Raw genomic sequence first — 19250 nt, forward strand, 5'->3', positions numbered from 1 at the left:
CATTTTTATGTTACAAACCAATACTACTACCAGGATTCAGTGCCATTACTACTATTCATGGCTTAAAATCATTTGGCAATGGCATTCATTTCAGTCTGTGTAATGGTTTAAAAGAGATGCACTACACACTGAAAGGAATTACAGATATTCAATAGCGGGATTCTCCTGATACACATGGATTGAATCGTAATTAAAAATCAATTCTGACAACATTATTATAGAAAATCCAATCAACACAGCATTCTTTTTAGCACAGAAACCACAAATGTGGGAGAAACTTGGTTTCTGAAGTAAAAAACAACAACAAAAAAACATTCACACTCAGTTGCATAGAGGCAGGTGGGAGGATTCATTGTCAGCAAGTAAACAAAGCGGTGTGACATGCCAGTACCCCTCCCCTCTGTTTCTGAAACACAATAAAGAATCAGATCAAATGCAGATTAAGAATGAGATACTTGTGGCATTTCATACACGCCCTAAAACTGTATGGATTAAAGGTTTTGCTAGCCTACGTGCTAGAGGACACCATTTGGTATACCTATATTCTTTTAGACTGTATTGTGGGCAATATGTAAGATATCAGGTCATTATAATGGATTACCAATCCAACAAGTTGATAGTACTTATCAAACAGGTTAAAGCAACAACTCTGCAGAAAAAAAAAAATTCTATAGGGCTCAACTATATGTTAGTCAAGTATATGTTAAAATAAATAAGCGAGGTATTTATGAGATAATATCTGAGCAAAAACTGAACATGTTGTGCATTTGTATACTGTACACATCAGTATGCAGGGTGCTTCTGTGTGCATTGTGAAAGCTAAGAATTCTCTTCTCCCTTATGGCAATGTAGGTCATATTTTCCTCCAACTCGGCCTCTTGTGTGCCTCAGCATGAGGCTAGCCCTGCTCCATCTCTGGATGCCACCAAACACAGGGTTGGCATAAACTCACGGGACACACACACATATGCAAGGCCACACAAACACCCTCCCACACACACACACGCACATTCTGACAGATGTGATGCCAGGCAGAGCTCAGACATGTTACCATACTGCACCGCTGTCTGGGACTTCCATTGCCACTGTATCCCCAAACCACTATCCTGCGCCATGCCTCATACATTCAGCCTTAGGCCAGGCCGGCCCTGCCCAGCTGTGTGTGATTCAGCGTGGACCTGGCTAACACAAGTCCATCCTCTATCCACACCAAGCACTTTATCCTTCTCCACATCTACCACACCCTGATCTCATCACTTGTCTCTGGATGAATGGGGGCTTGGGATTGACGGCAGGCTAGCCGCCTCCGTCCTTGCCACCGCCATCTGCTTGGTGAGCCCAAGGAAAGTGAGAGGAACGCTTGCGTGTGTTTGCCAGCCAGCCAGCTAGCCTTGCCGAGGGCTGTTGTGTCCAAAAACGCTGCGCCGTGCCATAGAACCTTAACTCACTGTCACAAGGCCGTCCAATGTGATTGATCTGGTCCATTTAGTCAGAGCAGCCAAATCTGGGGGAGGCCTGGTGCTCCTGTAGCCTCTTCAGCCCGCTTCATCCCACAATAGCCCTGACATCCCAACTAGCACAACACAAACACTAGAGCCCTGCCAGCTGGCCCACAGGCTGGACATGCTCTGCCTGCTTATCAGTTAACACACCACAGGCCTAAAACCAGGCTTACATGGGCGTCTACGGCTCAATTCTTCTGGCTGTCCTATTGAGGGGTAATTGAACTGAAATGAATCATAGTAAATGTTCATATTGCAATATGTTTTCAATCCATGATAATGACATTTTGTTGGAAATGGTATTTCATTTGATGTCAGAAGATCGGTGGCTCAGGAGGTTAAATGCAGTTTCATTTATTAGAAGCAGTCCAGTGCACTAACAGATTAATGCTCAAAGAGAAGCTTTTATCAGCTCTATAAAAAAAGACTGATTCACAAAGCACACTGTCGTTTATATTTCAACAAATGCATCTCCCAGAACATCCTTGATACATTTATTAAAGGCGGATGAAATTGAGTTCAGAGTGAATTAAAGAGGTCAGGAGTACAGGTCTCTGTGTGTATGTGTGTGTGGAGGGGGGTTGTTTTTTTTTGGAGGTTTTTTTTTTTCATTTTACAAACCTAATATTATTTCCTGTCCTGCATATTTGCCTATCCTTATCCCTTTTATTAGATGGCTGGTACTCTGGATTTATTCACTCCAGGGAAGACATTACATTGGTGTTTAGTTACTATGAAAATGAGCTCCCTAGACACATAGGTCATGGCCACAGCCCTTCATCTAGTTGCTATTTGTGCTGTGTGTGTGTATTACATCACTTTGAAATGGGGCTAGCACAGAGCTCTCAGTGCTCCTTTTTTAACAGACTGTGAGCGTTATTTTTTGGGATCTACCCGCAGTTACAGTTGTCCTCGAAGTTCCAGCCACATAATGTGGTGTTATTTCTTTTTAGATGTCTGACTGCTTCGGAGGAATCTCTTCTCAAACTGCTGAACAGTACTCACTAAACAGAAAACGACTGTAGACTTACTGCGAACATCATGTGCGGTTTACTTGATTTGTGACATTAAGCTGAAACAAACAAAGCTTTAAGCTTTAATTGTGAGCGCTGAAGTGAGGCAAAGACACAGAGCTTTTAGATTCCAGAGGACTCGGAGGAGAAATGGATTCTATGTACTGCAAGCGCACTAAGTGAGTTTAAGAAACTCTGGGAAGTTGTTAGGAATATTGCATGTCCTCTCACCTTAATATTTAACAAGCGGAGAGCTTTTTCTCTGAAACTTTTCAGGATCCTTTGGTTCGCTGTGTATTTTTCTCATCTCACCAGATAACTGTTTCTGCCTCTCCCTCACTCTCTTACGTTCTTTCTTTGCTATTTCTGTGTTGCATTTACAGCAGCAGAAGGTATTCTTTGCATCAGACCTGGGGTAAAAAGGCCAAAAGAGAAAGGTTTGTCCATGTGGCACTGCCTGGTCATGAAGATGTGATGTATATATACATATATTTTTTAACAGAGTGAATTCATTTGATCCTGGACAGTATTTTACGGTAATTCTCATTGTCTGTGATACTTACACTGAATTTGAAGGCACACTGTGGTGAAACAACCTAAGCAAACTCCTTATCTGACTGAGGCATTTGGCACAGAAGTCTGTGAGCTGTCCAAAGACCACCATGGGAACTTTACTGATGGGGGGGTGGGGTTGGCTGGAAAGATTGTGGGAGTGTAGTGACAGTTGGGGGACTTTTCTCGTGTGAAATGAGCCCAGCCATTTCATAGAAAAACACACCACTACAAACAAAGAGCATCCATGGCCTGATAATAAGGCAATCTGAAGTAGATCGTTTAAAAGTAGTCTATATACACCCTCCTGCCCCCAACCCACCCCTTTTTTGTGCATGCCTCCATTCGTAATTGTAGCCAAGATAATTAAAGAATTCTTTCCTTAATTCCCCAGAATATAATCATGACAGTTTTACAAGCAGCAAGGTAATATGATCTCATATTTTTGTTTAGTGGTGCTAACCGTGTTGCAAAGTAGTTTTAACCGTGTCTCCAATGGTGACATCTCATCATGGCACAGTATGAAATGGTCCTGAAGTTGAATAAGACTCAAACAAAAGCGTGAGGGAATTAGTATTTGCGAGGCACATTTCCAGAAAGTGTTTATGTTCTTCTTACAGCCTTTCTCTGGCAGAAGCGATTACATGAACGTCTCCTACTTATTTGTTTTCATCTGAACATTTGGCTGAGGGGTTTATCCATCTTGACAAGCACATAATATGGCTTTTGGTGCTGTGAGGAAGAAGACGGCAGAGAACGGAGGAGAGAGAGGGGAGAAAATGTGGAAGTTAAAACAGAGGCTCTGTGATGGGGTTTTTATCACTTTCCTTGCTTTTCCCTTCCTCTCTTTAACAACATGCTTAACTCCCCAAAGATGTGTTGAAAGATCACAATAATCCCCTCGAAATGACATTAGTCCTCACTCTCCTCTTTGAGTAGGTGGAATGTATCTGAGCCAAATTACTGAAGACACTCTAGGGTGTTGGGAACGATGTGATAAACATATAAAGTTCCCAATGTAATTTGATTAAGTCTAAAAAGTATAAATATGGTATCTGCTCAACATTTCCATGCTAAGCCTATTAGAAGCTCTACAGTAAATAAAATTTAGTCCACATGATAGCTGACTTGACTTGAAGTAAAAACGTATCCTATCAAATAGTTAAGATTTCTTAAACTTTTCATTATCCACTGCTGGTCGCTCTATTTTTATAGGAAAATCTCCAGCAGAAAAAAAAGGTTGTCATTATTACACAGGGGGAAAAAACTGCCAAAGGTAAATTCTTTGATCACACTAAATGAAGAATTTATCAAAGTGCTGTTCCTGTTCTTTGTTGCGTTCTATAGGCTGCCCCCCACACCCACCTCCCCACTACCAGCCACAGGAGATCACAAATCAAAATATTACCGGCTGAAAAAAGGAAAACATGTGATTGTCTGGCTGGATTGTCCTCGCACACTATCTTAAGCCCTTTGACACGACTTGAAGCAAACTTCAAAATGGAACATTACAGAATATGGACCTCTCCCTGCACCAATGCTGCATTTTGAACATTGCAGAAAGAGCACCAAAGTGCTTATTTCTGCTCCATCAACTTGGGAGCCTGGAAGGCTGGATTGGAGTGCTCAGCTCCAAAAATTGCTGCCAAGATACGCCACTGACTTTTCAACCAGCTTTCACTCATAACAGCCTAATACAGGACTGGAAAGGAGGGGCTATTTTATGACCAAAATATTGTGGTTCAAACTCTACCTTCCCCTTATATTATTTATTTACTTATTTCTCTCTCTCTCTTTCTCTCTCTCTAACTATCTATCTATCTATCTATCTATAACTTTTTTTTTTATGTCCTATTGGTGTGTGCATACAGTGTTTGCAGCCTGTGTGTAGCTGTCTGTTTGCTGATTCCCTGTGTGAAGTGTTGGATAATTAGCTGGCTTATCAGCCAGGGACATGGGCAGTCTCTTCACCAATGACAGTTCATGGAGCCCAGCACCTGAAGGAGGCTGGAGAAAAGGAGAAGGTGGGATGATAAGGCCGCAGGAGGAGAGACAAGGAGGGGAGAGAGACAGAGAAAGAGAGAGAGAGCGCAAGAGAGGGAAGGAGTAAAAAGGAGAGTGAGAACAGGGCAGAGGAAGGTGTGGGGGGTAGAGAAGCAGACAAAACCTGAAAGAGAGAAATGAGATGAGGAGCCAGACAGAGGAGTAGACAGAGAGATGGAGCAGTTAAAAAGGGGGAGACAGTTAGGCCCCGCAAGGACAGAGCAGCTGCTCCGGCCTATCAGCTCTTCCACGAGACCTCGGCGCTCATTAGCATAAATTCAAATGACAAATGTGGCCCGCTTTGGCAAAGACTAATTAATTCACGGAGGGGGGAAACTCACCAGAGTAAGAATTCAAATCACTCAATGCCACGGGCCTGTACAAGTGTTAAGAGGGAGTGTGTTGAGCTCCATTGTGTTTTGAAATTACTACAGTTCCTCGCATGTCCTGAAAAGGTTACAGATTTAATGTCAGTGTTTTGCCTGCGCCTGACGATTTAAAAAAAAATTTTTTTTATTTATTTAGGTTGGGCACTAACATTTCGGAAAAGTTTAAGTTTTTTAAGGAGCAATGCTGCTTTTTGTAAATATTCCATATTTATATGGCATGTGTGGGTGGGTGTGATTTGGTTGATTAGACTGACTGGTCTTTTCACACACACACACACACACACACACACACACACACACACACACACACACACACACACACACACACACACACACACACACACAAACACTCAGTAGTTCCTGATTTATAGCAGGGAACAATGGACTGGAAAAGATTGCTTGTACTGAAGTGAGGGCAGGCTGTGTGGCCTGGAAAAGATGGGGAAAGAATAAGTGCTCCCCCTTGTGTTCAGCACATATATTTCTACTTTTACTCCTGCCTCACTCTGTGGGACAGTGCAACACTCCCAGTCCCATTAGTAAAAAATATAGAGTTTGCACTCAGTCATTATGGATACCTGCACAAAGTTTCGTTAACAAGCTTATCATTCTCAAGGTATGTGTGCAAATTAAATCAATCCAATATGCCGGCATGTGTTCTAAATGATGTGTTTCAATGACCGTGCAGATACAGGCCCCAGCTTCTGTTATCTTTCAATCTGCTTTGTTTTCCATTTTACAGAAGGCTTAACTGTCCTGAACATCTGGCTCTCATCAAGTCCAGGTGTTCCTGTAACCGTGTGAATGTGTGTAAGTGTGTGCGCGTGTGTTTGTGTGTTTGCCTCTTCATATTTTGCGTTTCAGTTTCTCTACCTGCTTACACCTCTGTCTTTTCCTTTCTTTTCCTTCATACTCTGAAAACACACTGAGCTCAGCCAGGTGCAACCGTTTTTCTCACCAAATGCCTTGTTAAAGACCCCACAACGGTTGCCCAAGAGCGCTCTCTGCTAAACCAGACTCTTCCTGCACCATAATTACATCAAAACAGAACATGTTGTGCAGTGTGGGGACTATTTATACATCTACATTTAGAGCCAGTTTTCGCTCTTTCTGCTTCCAAGGAACATCCTTTCAGTGACTACAGTGTCTACACACCGTGTGTGTGTGTGTGGTGTGTGTGTGTGTGTGTGTGTGTGTGTGTGTGTGTGTGTGTGTGTGTGTGTGTGTGTGTGTGTGTGTGTGTGTGTGTGTGTGTGTGAGAGAGAGAGAGAGAAAGAGAGAGAGAGAGAGAGAGAGAGACTGTGTGTGTGCTAAGGGGTGTAAATGGGTGGTGGTTGGCAGGGTTGATGTTATTCTCCAGGTGGCACACAGAGGCCCCAGTTGCTGCTGCCCATTACCAATTACTCCAAGATTCATACACCTGTAAAAAACATCACATCTTGACCAAAACACTGAAAGTATGCAGTACTCTTTTTGCTTGACAGTGGCAGACAGCTAGAACTATTTCAAGCCAATGCTATAACCAACTGTTCATTCAAAAGCAATCATTCAGGCAAAACCACAACTATTATGGGCCTACTATTCATATCTTTGTATGAGGCCATCACAATTTCCATGCTAGCTTCATATGTACTATGATTGCTCTCTGGTTTAAACTACAGAATGGTCTTTGTTGGAGAGATCTCCTAACCGTGCAATATTCCAGCCTCTAATGGGCAATTACACTGTAGGCCTGGTCATTTATTTATTTAATACTATCGTTGCCATGACGATAATGTTTGCCCCATTCATGCGAGCGCGCTTTCATTGAGAATTTACGTTCACTTCCAAAATCTCCAGAATCGCAGAGAAAAATTACTTTAGTTTTTGTCATAGGAAGACATCACCTACAAAGCAAATTCAAATATCGTTTTTCGAGCATGTTTTCGTTCACCCAAAGAAGAAAAAGAAATTATAATTATAATGGATTATACTGCAAAATAATTGCTGTATTCCTTATAAAATCACATATAATAAGTTCTGGCCCAGACATTGCCCAGCAGGGCTCTACACGAGAGCTTAAATGTCCTACTTACAAGCAGCACTCTTGCCTAAACCAATTTTAAGATTTTCAGTAGCGAGAATGTATATGCTTATTTTCGATGCAATACCCAAGTGAGGTCAACTGTGAATAAGGTCCACAGGTCATTTCGTGACGTAATCCGGAGTTGAGTCAAACTAAAAATGAAAGTGTCAAAGCACATGTAAGGTAACTCAAATACCCTCAAAATAGCCACAGTAAAACTGTCATCTTACAGAACTAACCAAAGAAAAGAAAAATATTATAAGAAAGCAGTATCTGTATGACAGAGTTGCAGTAAGGTGTATCAGCAGGTTGTGGAGCTTTACAAAGGAATGTAACTAGGAAAGTGGTTTTTTGAAAGAATATAAAATATGGACATATTTAATAGCCACATATGTACATTTCACTGTCTGTGTGTTGCAGGAAGTTGTTAAATACATGCATTCGTCAGATTAATTTTTTGGGATATATTGCATCCAAGAAGACCAAGGCTTACACATTCAACCTGTCAGCTTTGAAGAGTCATGGACGTTAACTTTGATAGGTCATCCACTGACCCACTCTCACATCACTGATAATTCTTCAATTCCCTTCAGCTACAGAGTGTGAGAGAGAGAGAGCTAATAAGCCCCACCAAAACTCACATCTATTATTATTAATCACACTTAAAAGTCTGAAATTCACCCATGATGACTAATTTTATGAGAGCAAATGTGTCACAGTCATTTTTGACTGGCAAGATATTGTTATTTGGTTATGCAACATATTAATTGGCATGGGTCACCAAACGTTATGCAGACATTAATGTAAGCTTCATGTACTGTCACGATTCATTAAATCGATTTTCGATGACGGTTTCGATATTAACTGTCCCTCGCACCCTGATTCCACAGTGTGTGTGTGTCTAAGCTCAAGACTAACATATGACTAATGCACCTTGCCATACCTTGCTGACGCACATAGAGCAGAGAGGAAGGGAGTAGAGGAGTCACGGGAGGAAATGGTTTCATGGCTGAGCTGCCTGTTTGTATTAGTGTATCTGAAACGGGGATCGTCTACTAGCAGTCTGACATGGTGTTGCTCTCGCCTTTGGCATGCATCCATCCCTTCAGACTGACACACATGCACACACAACCCCGAGTCACACATAAAATCACACACAGGCATGGACGCGCACAGTGACATGCGGAAACGCACATCGTGCATTTAGCTTGCCTTCCTCCGACCTCCCCGCTGTGCCTGACACAGCACCCATGATCCTTTGCCTCGCGGGTTGTGAGCTGTCAGAGTGACAGGGCATGAGGAGTCTGACATGTGACGCCGTGAGACAGGATCAAATGTGTCATCATCTCCTCAAACAGAAAAAAACAACAAAAAACCAAAAAAAAACAAAGAGATGAGAAACTCTTTTCTGCAACATAAGCTTATTTTTGTCAGTAATATCACAGCCAGCTCTGGGTTTTTTTTAATCTAGTTTAATTCTTTCATCTATGCTGAAGATTTAAGTTCTTTTTCTTCTCTGGGGTCAGGCAGAGGGAGGGCACACTTTCCAGTAACAAAGAAATGTCAAACGAGCACTGTTTTGGACAAGGCACAGTTATGTAACAATAATTTAAGTTGCAGTATTAAAAAGAAATGAAATCAGTGAAAACACCACATATTTGATGAGAAAAGTAGCTCAATAAATATGCAGAGTGAGCAGACTGAGTTGTTAATATTTGACAAGCGCACACACACACACACACACACATGGTTTCACTAGCTCAGTCCAGTCTGTCCTAGGCCGTCCAGGTCTCTGCTGTGTCGGTAGACCACACATCCACATCAGCCCTTTATTGTTCCTTCCACTGTGGTAATGGAAACCAAGTCAATGTGGCACGAAGCAGTAGGAAGTGGTGGCCAGAGGACGTGGGCCCCGGGCCTTGCATGGCCCCTTCATGGTTGGCATCTCTCTATATACACACACACACACACACACACACACACACACACACACACACACACACACACACACACACACTCACCCACACATTTTCACATACACATTACTGCACACATTTTTCACACCACATTTCCAGCCTTCCCGGGATTTGACACACTCATATATGAGGGAGATAGTCAAGCCACACCATAGTGAAAACACACGCCGTACCCACCTCTGCATCCTTTCAAATGGTAGGAAATCCTGGACATGCCGAGCACATTTAGAAAAATGCTTGTGGTTTGGGAGAAATTGGAATCACTTCATTCCCAAAGTAACGTGATGCTGGTTATATTAAAAAATGAAGGGGGTTCCATATGGAAGCCATCATGGACCTCGTGCATGCACATACAAATGAAAAGAACCCCATCCCAGCTGCTAATGAGGGTGACTGTGACGTTTTTATGTTGTTATCCTTCTGTGTGGCTAAAGTAATGGCTATATGGATGGGATGTTTCATCCACACTTGCATGGGGGGTCTAGGCATTTTTGCTACAGCCTAAACACATTTTTTTAGTCATTTTAGCCTTGGAATAACAGTATCACCTCTACATTTGACAGGTAGGCTTTTTGTGGTTGGTTAGCAAGTTGGATTTATTTACTTTAAAAGACTTGCAGGAGGAGCCGAATTAATATAACGTGGCTGGTGTTTACAGTGAGGAGCAAACAGCAGTGGTTCATCTGAGGAATGCGTAATAGAATAGAATAGGAGACGGGCTTTCATTTCCATGTTGCAGAGGTCTAGTAAAATCAAAACAGCGTGATGAGAATGCTGTTTTTTTTTTATCTTGGCGATCCTTTAGTGTGGCCTTAATTGATCTGTCTGTGAACAAAGAGATGTTAGATGTTATGGCAATGATTGTGTGAGTTCTGGTTGGAGTTAGTATGCACGTGACAGACGCAGTGCATGTCTATTTGTGCATCTGTGCATGTACTTGCATGCTCCGGTGCTATCAGTCTTCGTCAGGACCCTGCCCGGGTGTGTGAAGGTTTGTCTCCCAGTGTTGTTGCAGCCTGTGTAATCATGGTATTAATTATTAGCTGTTTGCTCTCCATCATCTACCTCCCTTGGGGCGGGCACCGTGCCTGGGCTGCCAAGGGCTGGCACTGGATGTCTCTTCCACTATAAATCTGCACGGTTAACATCACAGTCAGTGGAACAGCAAAGTGTTCTATATACGTTGTATAGACATTATGCAGAGTGAAATAATTAGAAGTGGATGGATTAATATTGTTTAAAAGTTAATCAAACATTATGTTTTTGTAGTCCTTTGTCACTGGTACTTTTCTTGGTTGAATCATGCAGTTCAGCCAAGAAATAAACACTGCGTCCCTTTGGGACTAGCCTAAATGGTGTGAGAAAAGATGTCTCACATTATCCTGCCTGGTGTCCTTAGGCCAGGTTGTGAATTAGTCTCTATCTGATCTCATATGTGTCCTTTTCTCTCACTGCCACCGGCATAACTCCATCACTTGTTAAAACACACACACACGCGCGCGTGTATGTACATTTGTCTCTTTCAAAACCTACCATCGGCATTGCTCTTTCAGAGATACTTGTGAAATGAATTGTCTGAAAGAAAGTCACAGCATCTGGCAGCGATTGTGGTGCCAAAGGCAATGTGTCTGAAACCCAGAGTGGATATGTGTGTGCGCGTGTCAGCCACCAAAGGGACAGGGATTTTCACCCCTGTTAGTCTTTAGGGTAAGAGACAGCTCACCCCGTCATTGACCTCCAGGATCTTGCCCGCACTTTTATGTCTACCGATTACAATTTAGTCCCCAGTTTAAGGTCATAATTCTTATTGATAACAATTCTTTATTCTTCAACCAACTGCCAACACTACTCTGGATATGACTGTGTGCACAATCACAAATTATCCTTAAACCACTCATTCCATGGATTTAAAGCGATTTAGAAAATCTGAAGTTATCACTTAACTTTGCCAGTTTTGCTTTAGTTGCCTTTCATGTGTAGTGTTTCGCCTTTCCCTTTAAAAACAGTGATAGCCATAAAGACCACAAAAGATCATTTTAGAAAAACACATTTTATGTCAGTTTATTGAATGGAAACATAAATGATCAGGAAGAATAAAGACCCAATAAATCTAGACCAGAGAAAGAAAGATTTCTTCTGGAACCAAAGCACAGTTATTAAAAAAATACTTATGGTTTTCAGAGAAACAACAGCTTCTCATTGTTCAGGGTAACAGCTTGAAGATGAGGTAAGAGATTTAGACGTGCCTGTTGCTAGATTCAAAGCATGTTTTTCCTCTTTTGAATCAGTAAAATAAAGCATTTGTAGATTCTGTTGCATTAATTAACAACTACCAATGTTCCCCTGTGGTTTCCATCCACTTTGAAGATTCCTTCACAATAGACTGAGAGATTTAACCATTTATAAACTGAAGAGGGGGGAAAAGTCTCTGTGATTGGATCACAATGCCACATGTTGGCTGATTGCAAGCGCAGGAATTGTATCGTAAAAGCAAAAACCGCCTCTCGGGAATCACGTCAGGAAAAATCCTGATGTGGAAATGCTGCCAACTAGTTTTCACCAATGATTGTTAAAAAGAGATTTTGTTTTTCTTTAAATCCATTTCTGCAATTTTTTTGCTTCAAGACTGAGAGATGTTCTAATCCTCTGTTCATTGTTAGGGTTGTGTGGGACTGGCCGAGGAAAATAGCTTTTGATGGCAATGGAAGGGATACGGAGCTTTGCCAAAGAGGGCTTCAGAAGTTAATGGGCCGGTTTCTATGCTGACAGTAAAATCTTGGCTGGAGCCATCATTAGCTTCCGAGGCGTTATCTACTTCAGCGGTTTTGAAGATTATCTTTAAAGGGAAAACAGAAAATGACAATGTCAAGAACAAGAGACGAGTTTAAAAGCAAAGGTTTAATCAAGACTTAAGCCAGATGGAATTATCACCAAGCTAAAGCTGATTTATGTTGGATAACAGTTTGGAGAAATTCTTCCTAGATAACTGCTGTAGCCTTGAAACTGTCTCAAAAGCAAACTGCATCAGTTGGATTCACGTCTTCTTCTCTTTTTTTTGATACACCACCATGCTAGCTATCTATTCCCAATGTGTAATGTTTGATCCACTCATATAAAATGTTGCTTACACTGATTGTTTGACCTAAAGAACAAAGAACCACAAAGAAAGTGAAACCCATTTTCTCAGTGAGGGCTCATGCATGCTTGCACCTACAAATACTGATCTTTATTTCAGCAAGGGACGAGGAAAACCAGGAGCTTCTTAAGTATTTTAAGAATAAAACTGCATGCCTGAGCTCCGCTAAAACCTTTACCAAAGCAGAGGACAATAGGGACTGTTTGCTTCACAGCACTTTGGAGAAGGGAAGATCTGAACATGCAGTTTTCTTACCCAAAGACTGTTAAGGTAACTTGAAGCCTCGAGGAGAGAGGGGGTGACCCCATCCTTTACGCTTCCTACTGCAGAAAACTCAGCCAAAAAGAAAAAGAAAGTCACCCAGGTGTTTACAGTTAGGATGAAGAAGGTAAGATGGAGGGTTTTTTTGTCTCATGTTAACTGACACCACTTTCAAACATAATTAATTACAAAAAGTTGAAGATAACAGTGGTGAGGGCTACGGGCTCGCCTCCGAAATCTGGACTAAAAGCCATGAACGCGCACATTTTTTGTAAACGTATGCGTACCCACGCTTATGCACCTCCATCGCTGTGCGCGTGTGCTCGCTATCCTCCCCTTACAAGTAACTCAGGGGTCGCCAGAATCAGCTTCGGAACAGAAACACAACCAACAGGCCACGAGCCATCAGCAGCCAGGTCAGATTAGGTTTCTGTCGTTGGCAATGTGCTGATAACGCTACAGTGAGTGGCACTTCCCTACCGCCATTTCACCTCAGCCGTCCCACACTCGTCAGTCCTCGACCGGTCAGATAGGGTCTGTCAGTTAAATAACAGATAAAGGAAAGGGAATGTAGGGGTGGTGGGGATTGGAGGGGGGGTGCTTTAGCACCTTACTCAAAGGGGTTTTGTTAGTGATGAGGGTCACAGAAGGAAGGAACAGCCTAAAGACAAAGGGGAAGGGAAAGTTTGACTGGCACATTAGCCGGTGTCTCCCTATCAATCTCCTTAATCTTAAGAGACAAGGGATATCTTGAGTTGTGGGGATGACCATGAGAACAGGGATCTGGCAACACGAGAGAATTGGGGGCGCAACTGTCTCAATTGATTTGCTCTTACATTCTCTGCGCACAGATGCCCTCTCGCTCTGAGTTTATCTCCCACTCTGTGCCTGTTTATCTCTCTCATGCATATGACTGTAAAATTATATACATTGGCATTACACTATGTATCCATTTTTACTCATTTTACTGCAGCTTTAAAACTTTTACTTTTTTTTCTGTCTCACGGTTTTGCTCATTTCAGGTTTTCATGGTTTTGTCCTTGTAAACCAATTAGTATTTCATAAGAGGCTCATCACCCTTTCACACATATCACTGATGATTAGCCTTCTGGGATAACTTCAGCAGAATAGTCTCCTGGATAGATTTAGTCAGTCTGTCAACAGGCATCAGTTCAAGCAGGATGAGACCCATGTCAAACATTACCTCTCTATTTCAGAACAGAGGCACATCTGCCAAACGCTGTTATTGAACTGGCACTACAAGACCGTAACCTAGCCCCCCATAAATATTAAAGGTGTATGGTTAAAAAATATTAATGTCAAATTCAATCAATCATTATTACCCTAGGGGAAAATCCTGTTTAAGGTGTAGAAGCATTAGCAATTTTTAGCTTTGGAAACATCAGGATATCCCACTTCTAAACTGTGTGTAACAATGAGCCCCCTCTCTGCCTGTCAAAATATTTTGCCTTTTGTCCTGAGGAATCTGTTCATTTCACTGAGCTCTCTTTCAAAAATGCTGTCACTGACAAATTGGAAAAGGCAATGTCTCCACCTATAGGTGCAAATATAGCACTGCTACAACCATTTTTTGTTGTTGTTCTTTAATAATCAGGGCACAGTATGTGTGATGGAAATACTTGCATATTAAAATATCCCCAACACTAAATGCTTAAAGAAATAAAAACTTTTAAAAAAAATTGCAATTTTCATGAAGTTCTGCTGTTACAATTTGCTATTTAGATATTAATGTGTTCTTACATGAGAATGAATGTGATTTTTGCAAGACTGATGTTGGTGTCAAGTTGTTTTGGCTGCAAGTATACCGTATGATGGCCAGTAAACTGTGTGTTATTGTTGTGTTTATACAATGTCGAGGCATTTTTTAAAATCCTTTTTTAAGAAAAGTGCTTGAATTCTGAAAAAGAATAACTACATTTTCCCGATACTTAAAAAAGGCTTTAGCTGTAAAATATTATCAATGCTGCATATTAATATTATTTAAAGAAAGAGACAGTTAACAATAAAGAGAGTAACCACTGTATTTTGATTGTTTGAAACAGTAAAAGTGAAGAAATAAGCAGGAGACAAACTTTTAAAGATAGTTTTGTTTGTAGATGCTATGTAAGTTTGGAGTAAATACAAAATAAAAGAGCATTAAACAAGCATACAACATACAAACATATAAACAAGGATAGAAAAAGGACTTTTTTTACATTATTATATACAGTGTAGAGTATAATGATATTAAAGAGGATTAAACCTGGAAGATGTTTCAGATCATCTTTGTGTTGGTATAACGCAATAATTTGTTAATATCTAGGCAAATAAAAGACAAGCTATAATCACAAAAAGCATGGGAGGAGATCACCATATGAACAAAATATAGCCCAATTTAAAATATAGTTATTATTTTTTTATCGTTTGCTATACCTCAGTTCTGGTTTGGGTAATTTAACTGTGCGCTGAGACTTTCAGAAACAAACGCCATGCTACAAAATAACTCAGGGAATACAGGAGGATGATTATAAGACGATGTCTGATACATGTATACAAATGGCGAGCAGAGTGAAATGCTTGTTATATGCGTGGATCAAAAAGGAGACTATACACTATAAAAATCTGTTTGTGTTTCTTTGACAAAAAAAAAAAAGTTTGTGATCATTTGTCATTGTGATCTGATCTCTCCCACCAACATTTCTACTGCATCTCAAAAGGAAATAAGTTATTTTGGTGTAAGAGAAGGTCTTCTCTATTTTATCCGAGAAAATGAGGCTGGGTAATTTCTGCACACTTGTGAGAATTTTTGTTTTCCTCAAAAACATCAAAATCGTGAGTTACACTTTTCTTTTTTGCTCCCTACAAAACAGGGATCCTCGTGTTTCTTTATTCTTCCAACAAAATAGAGAGTACAAAGTTTCAGTGGGAGGATTAAGTTAAAAAAAACACGCATTAACGTGAGGGAAGATGGCGTCCCTGAGTGTGTGTCTATGTGTGTCTGTATCTTTGTCCTAGCGTGTGTCTGCCTGACTATATGGTCTCCACATAATTGGCAGGAAATAAGCCCTGACGTCCGTCTTTGCTCCATCCCCTCCACCAGGCTTTGTCCACCGTCTCCACGTCCGTGATGATGTCACCCGGTTCAAAGGAGATCTCAGATTCGTCCTCTGTGAAGAACAACAAAATAACACGGTGAAGATCCGATAATCACAGTGTAATTATCGTGAATGGAGGCACTTTATGTTCCCATGCATGCCGATTATCCTCTGAAAGGCAGCTTACCTGCCTGGTAGTCGTAAAGAGCTCGGACGCATATCTGTTGCTCGGCTAAAACCTGAAGTGGAAAGGAAAACGGAGCAGAGGAAGACTATAATCAGAAAATATATTTCATGTTTAACTACAATTCAGAAGATTGAATAAAGCAAAAAAAAAAGAAAATCATGAACTTTCATGAAAACTTTCTCATATGAACTTTCATTTTATATGTTTTTTTTTCTTTTTTACTTGTTTTTAACAATTCAAATGAAAAGGTCAAAATCATCTGTGGGTCTGCGCTACTAGCAAGTATTGGATGATAAATAACATACCTCAATTTCAAAAACTATAAAAAAACCATCACTGAACAGCTTCCATGTTATTTTACTATGATTTTCCCTTTCTTATTTTTATTACGTTATTATTATTATTTCCCAAAAAATGCACAAACGTCCTCCTGTTGAAGTAATGCTTGTTCTAAACTGTACCACCCATATGGCGTTCCATACAATTTACACAGTAGACTTGTTCTTTTGTGGCATTCAGTGACACAATTAAAACAGTCCTCATCACTTGTAGAGATGACATCATACAATATAGTTTGAATTTAAAAAAAAATGTAATTACATAAACAGGTTTTGTGGGCTTTGCATTAGCAATATTATTGTCTGCGTGTCTGTGGACAAAACACCTCTTTTCCATTTTCTGAGATCTCTTGCTTCTCATCTTCATTGATGTCGTCCTCCTCTGCAGTGCCGTGGAGACTGTAGCACGTAGTCACCTCTGAAGTGCTGAATTCAGCTTCAGATGGATTCACACATTGCACTGAGGAAGATCAGTGTGAAAATCACTCGTTATTTCAACTGGTGCGCTCATGTGATATCAAAAAAAACAAAAGCATTGTTTGAACCGTCACTGGTTGCCCGACCTATGCCATTATGCTCCGCTGTGTCATCTCCCAGTCCGATCCCGTTGCTCGACAGTGTTACGGTCTCATGTTCGATTCCTTGACAAACTGGTTCGGCATCTAAAAGATTGGTTTGTTAATGTTAAAGTATCATTTTCAGAAAACTGCAGCATTGCATTTAGAAATAATGACACTGTAACAATCCACTTTAAAAAAGGTTTCTGTAAGAAGCTGAGGGCTACCTGCAACTGCTGAGTCTTCCTGTTTCTCTGAAAGCTCAGCAGTGGGCTGACTGTCTTCTGACTGATTATTCTTCTCTCCATTTTCCTTTGTCTCCTCTTCATCCGTTTCTATCTCAGCTGGTTCCTCGATTGATGCTGGCTCAGTTTCCTCTTTTAATTCTTCCATCACCTCCTCCTCCTTGTCCTCCTTCTCATGGTCCTCCTGTTCTTCCTGTTCTTCCTCCTGTTTTTCTTTTTCTTCTCCTTCTTCTTCCTCCTCTATTTCTATCAGGGCTGGTTCTGTGGTGACAGCAAAAGGCTCTGGTTTTGTTTCAGGATTATCTTCCTCCTGCTCCTCCATATCCTCTTCCTCATCCTCCTCCACCAGCACAGCCTGTACTTTGTAGCCAGTGTCTGAGACCAGCTCAGTGTGCACATGACTGGCTGTGTTGAGGTCTGTGGATTAGAAAATTATAAAGCTATAAATGCACACAAAAAAACAAAACAACATCAATGTATTAATAAGCATGCATGTTTGTAAAGTGCACATTGAGGGTATGTATAATCATCATTTCTGTTTCACAAGCCATTGGTTAACAGTCCCTGGGCTGATTTACAGCAGTATGTGGAGTAGCTTTTGCAATAAGTACCAATGAAAGTTTCCTGCACGCTAAACCATTAATGACTTTGAAGGACATGTTTTAAACAGATAAATATGTTTCTTCTTAATTTTGCATCTTCCTAAATATTCTTCTTGCTTGTCAGTATTTTCCTCCAGAAAAGGTATGGTACAAAGAAAGTGAAATATATCTGACTGCATCATGTTTCACCCTACCACTGTTTGGCTGTGGAGTCTCATTAAGAGGAGCTCCTGGAGCCTCTGAATTCAGAAGAGGCTTGGAGTGCAAAGCTGATTCGTCAGGCTGGGTGTCTGGCTGTGCCTCACAGGGGTTGACATTTGCTAAAGTGGGGGGCAAATAAGTCAAGAGACTAGGTGATGCTGGAGGTGCAGAAGGTTCTGTTGGAGATGTAGTTTTGGGTTCATCTGCAGCCTGGTTATTAGTTTGTGGAATGCTAGGAAGAGGTGAAACTGGAGGGACAGGACGAAGAGGAGACAGGGGCGGTGACGTGGGCGCTCTGGGCTTCTGCGGAGCTGCAGCGAGGCAGAAATTAGGGCTTATGGGGGGGGAGACGGCACGGTAAATGGGGGAAGGAGGAGCCCGGTAAAAGGGGGAGACCAGGGGAGAACTGCGAGGGGAGGATGCTGCACTCTCTTCTGCTTTTGAGAAGATGAAGGCTGTGTCTGTCAGGCTCCGCTGGTATCGTCTGAACGGTCTGCCTGGGTAGAAAGAAAAAAAAAACTGGTGTTAGAAGGTAAAACATGAAAAACACGTTTTATAACAAACAAAACTTGAAAGTGGATGCACTGAAATCTAGGGCTTATTCTTGTGTTTGTATAACCATGTCTGCTACTTCGGGCGAATACGTGATAGAATCGCTTTCTTTTGAAGCTCTTACCAGTGCGGGAGGATCCAGGGCTGGTGGGACTTTGTGACGATGATGATGACAGCTGCCGAAAGAACTCCCTGGGGTTCATGGAGCGTTGGGATACTAGCGCTGCTGCCTCCTGCCATTCAAGTAAAATACAGTAAGCATTTTCAATATCTTAACCATTTCCTTTGACTTTTTCCAATCCAGCGGTGTAGTGCCAACATGTACACATGTGTGCACTTAGTTGGGTTAGTGCTACTTCAGCGCAAGATTTAGTAGAGCTACGTGCATCTTTATATTAGTACAAGAATCACTTACTGCTGCTTTCTCTATAGATTCACTCCGTCTGAGACGAGCCCTCATGTCTTCCTCGTGCTCCCTCTGCTGCTGCTCCTGTCAGTGCAAAAACACACATGCAATCATGTTTACGTGCTTGCTG

General features: G+C 41.4%; 1 protein-coding gene across 1 annotated transcript in view; it reads right to left on the bottom strand.

Moving 5' to 3' along the window:
• Positions 1–11655: 11655 nt before the first annotated feature.
• LOC113033260 (drebrin-like protein A) overlaps positions 11656–19250 on the bottom strand; it is a 38134-nt gene continuing 30539 nt past the window's right edge. The window contains exons 9-16 of the mRNA XM_026186894.1: positions 19130–19204; positions 18839–18947; positions 18156–18659; positions 17342–17776; positions 17121–17219; positions 16884–17017; positions 16220–16271; positions 11656–16104 (exon numbers count right to left, since the gene is read on the bottom strand). Coding sequence (XP_026042679.1) covers positions 15968–16104; positions 16220–16271; positions 16884–17017; positions 17121–17219; positions 17342–17776; positions 18156–18659; positions 18839–18947; positions 19130–19204 — 1545 coding nt within the window. The 3' untranslated portion in view covers positions 11656–15967. The remainder of the gene's footprint in view (positions 16105–16219; positions 16272–16883; positions 17018–17120; positions 17220–17341; positions 17777–18155; positions 18660–18838; positions 18948–19129; positions 19205–19250) is intronic.

This window comes from Astatotilapia calliptera, chromosome 12, assembly GCF_900246225.1.
Source record: "Astatotilapia calliptera chromosome 12, fAstCal1.2, whole genome shotgun sequence".
Taxonomy (NCBI): domain Eukaryota; kingdom Metazoa; phylum Chordata; class Actinopteri; order Cichliformes; family Cichlidae; genus Astatotilapia; species Astatotilapia calliptera.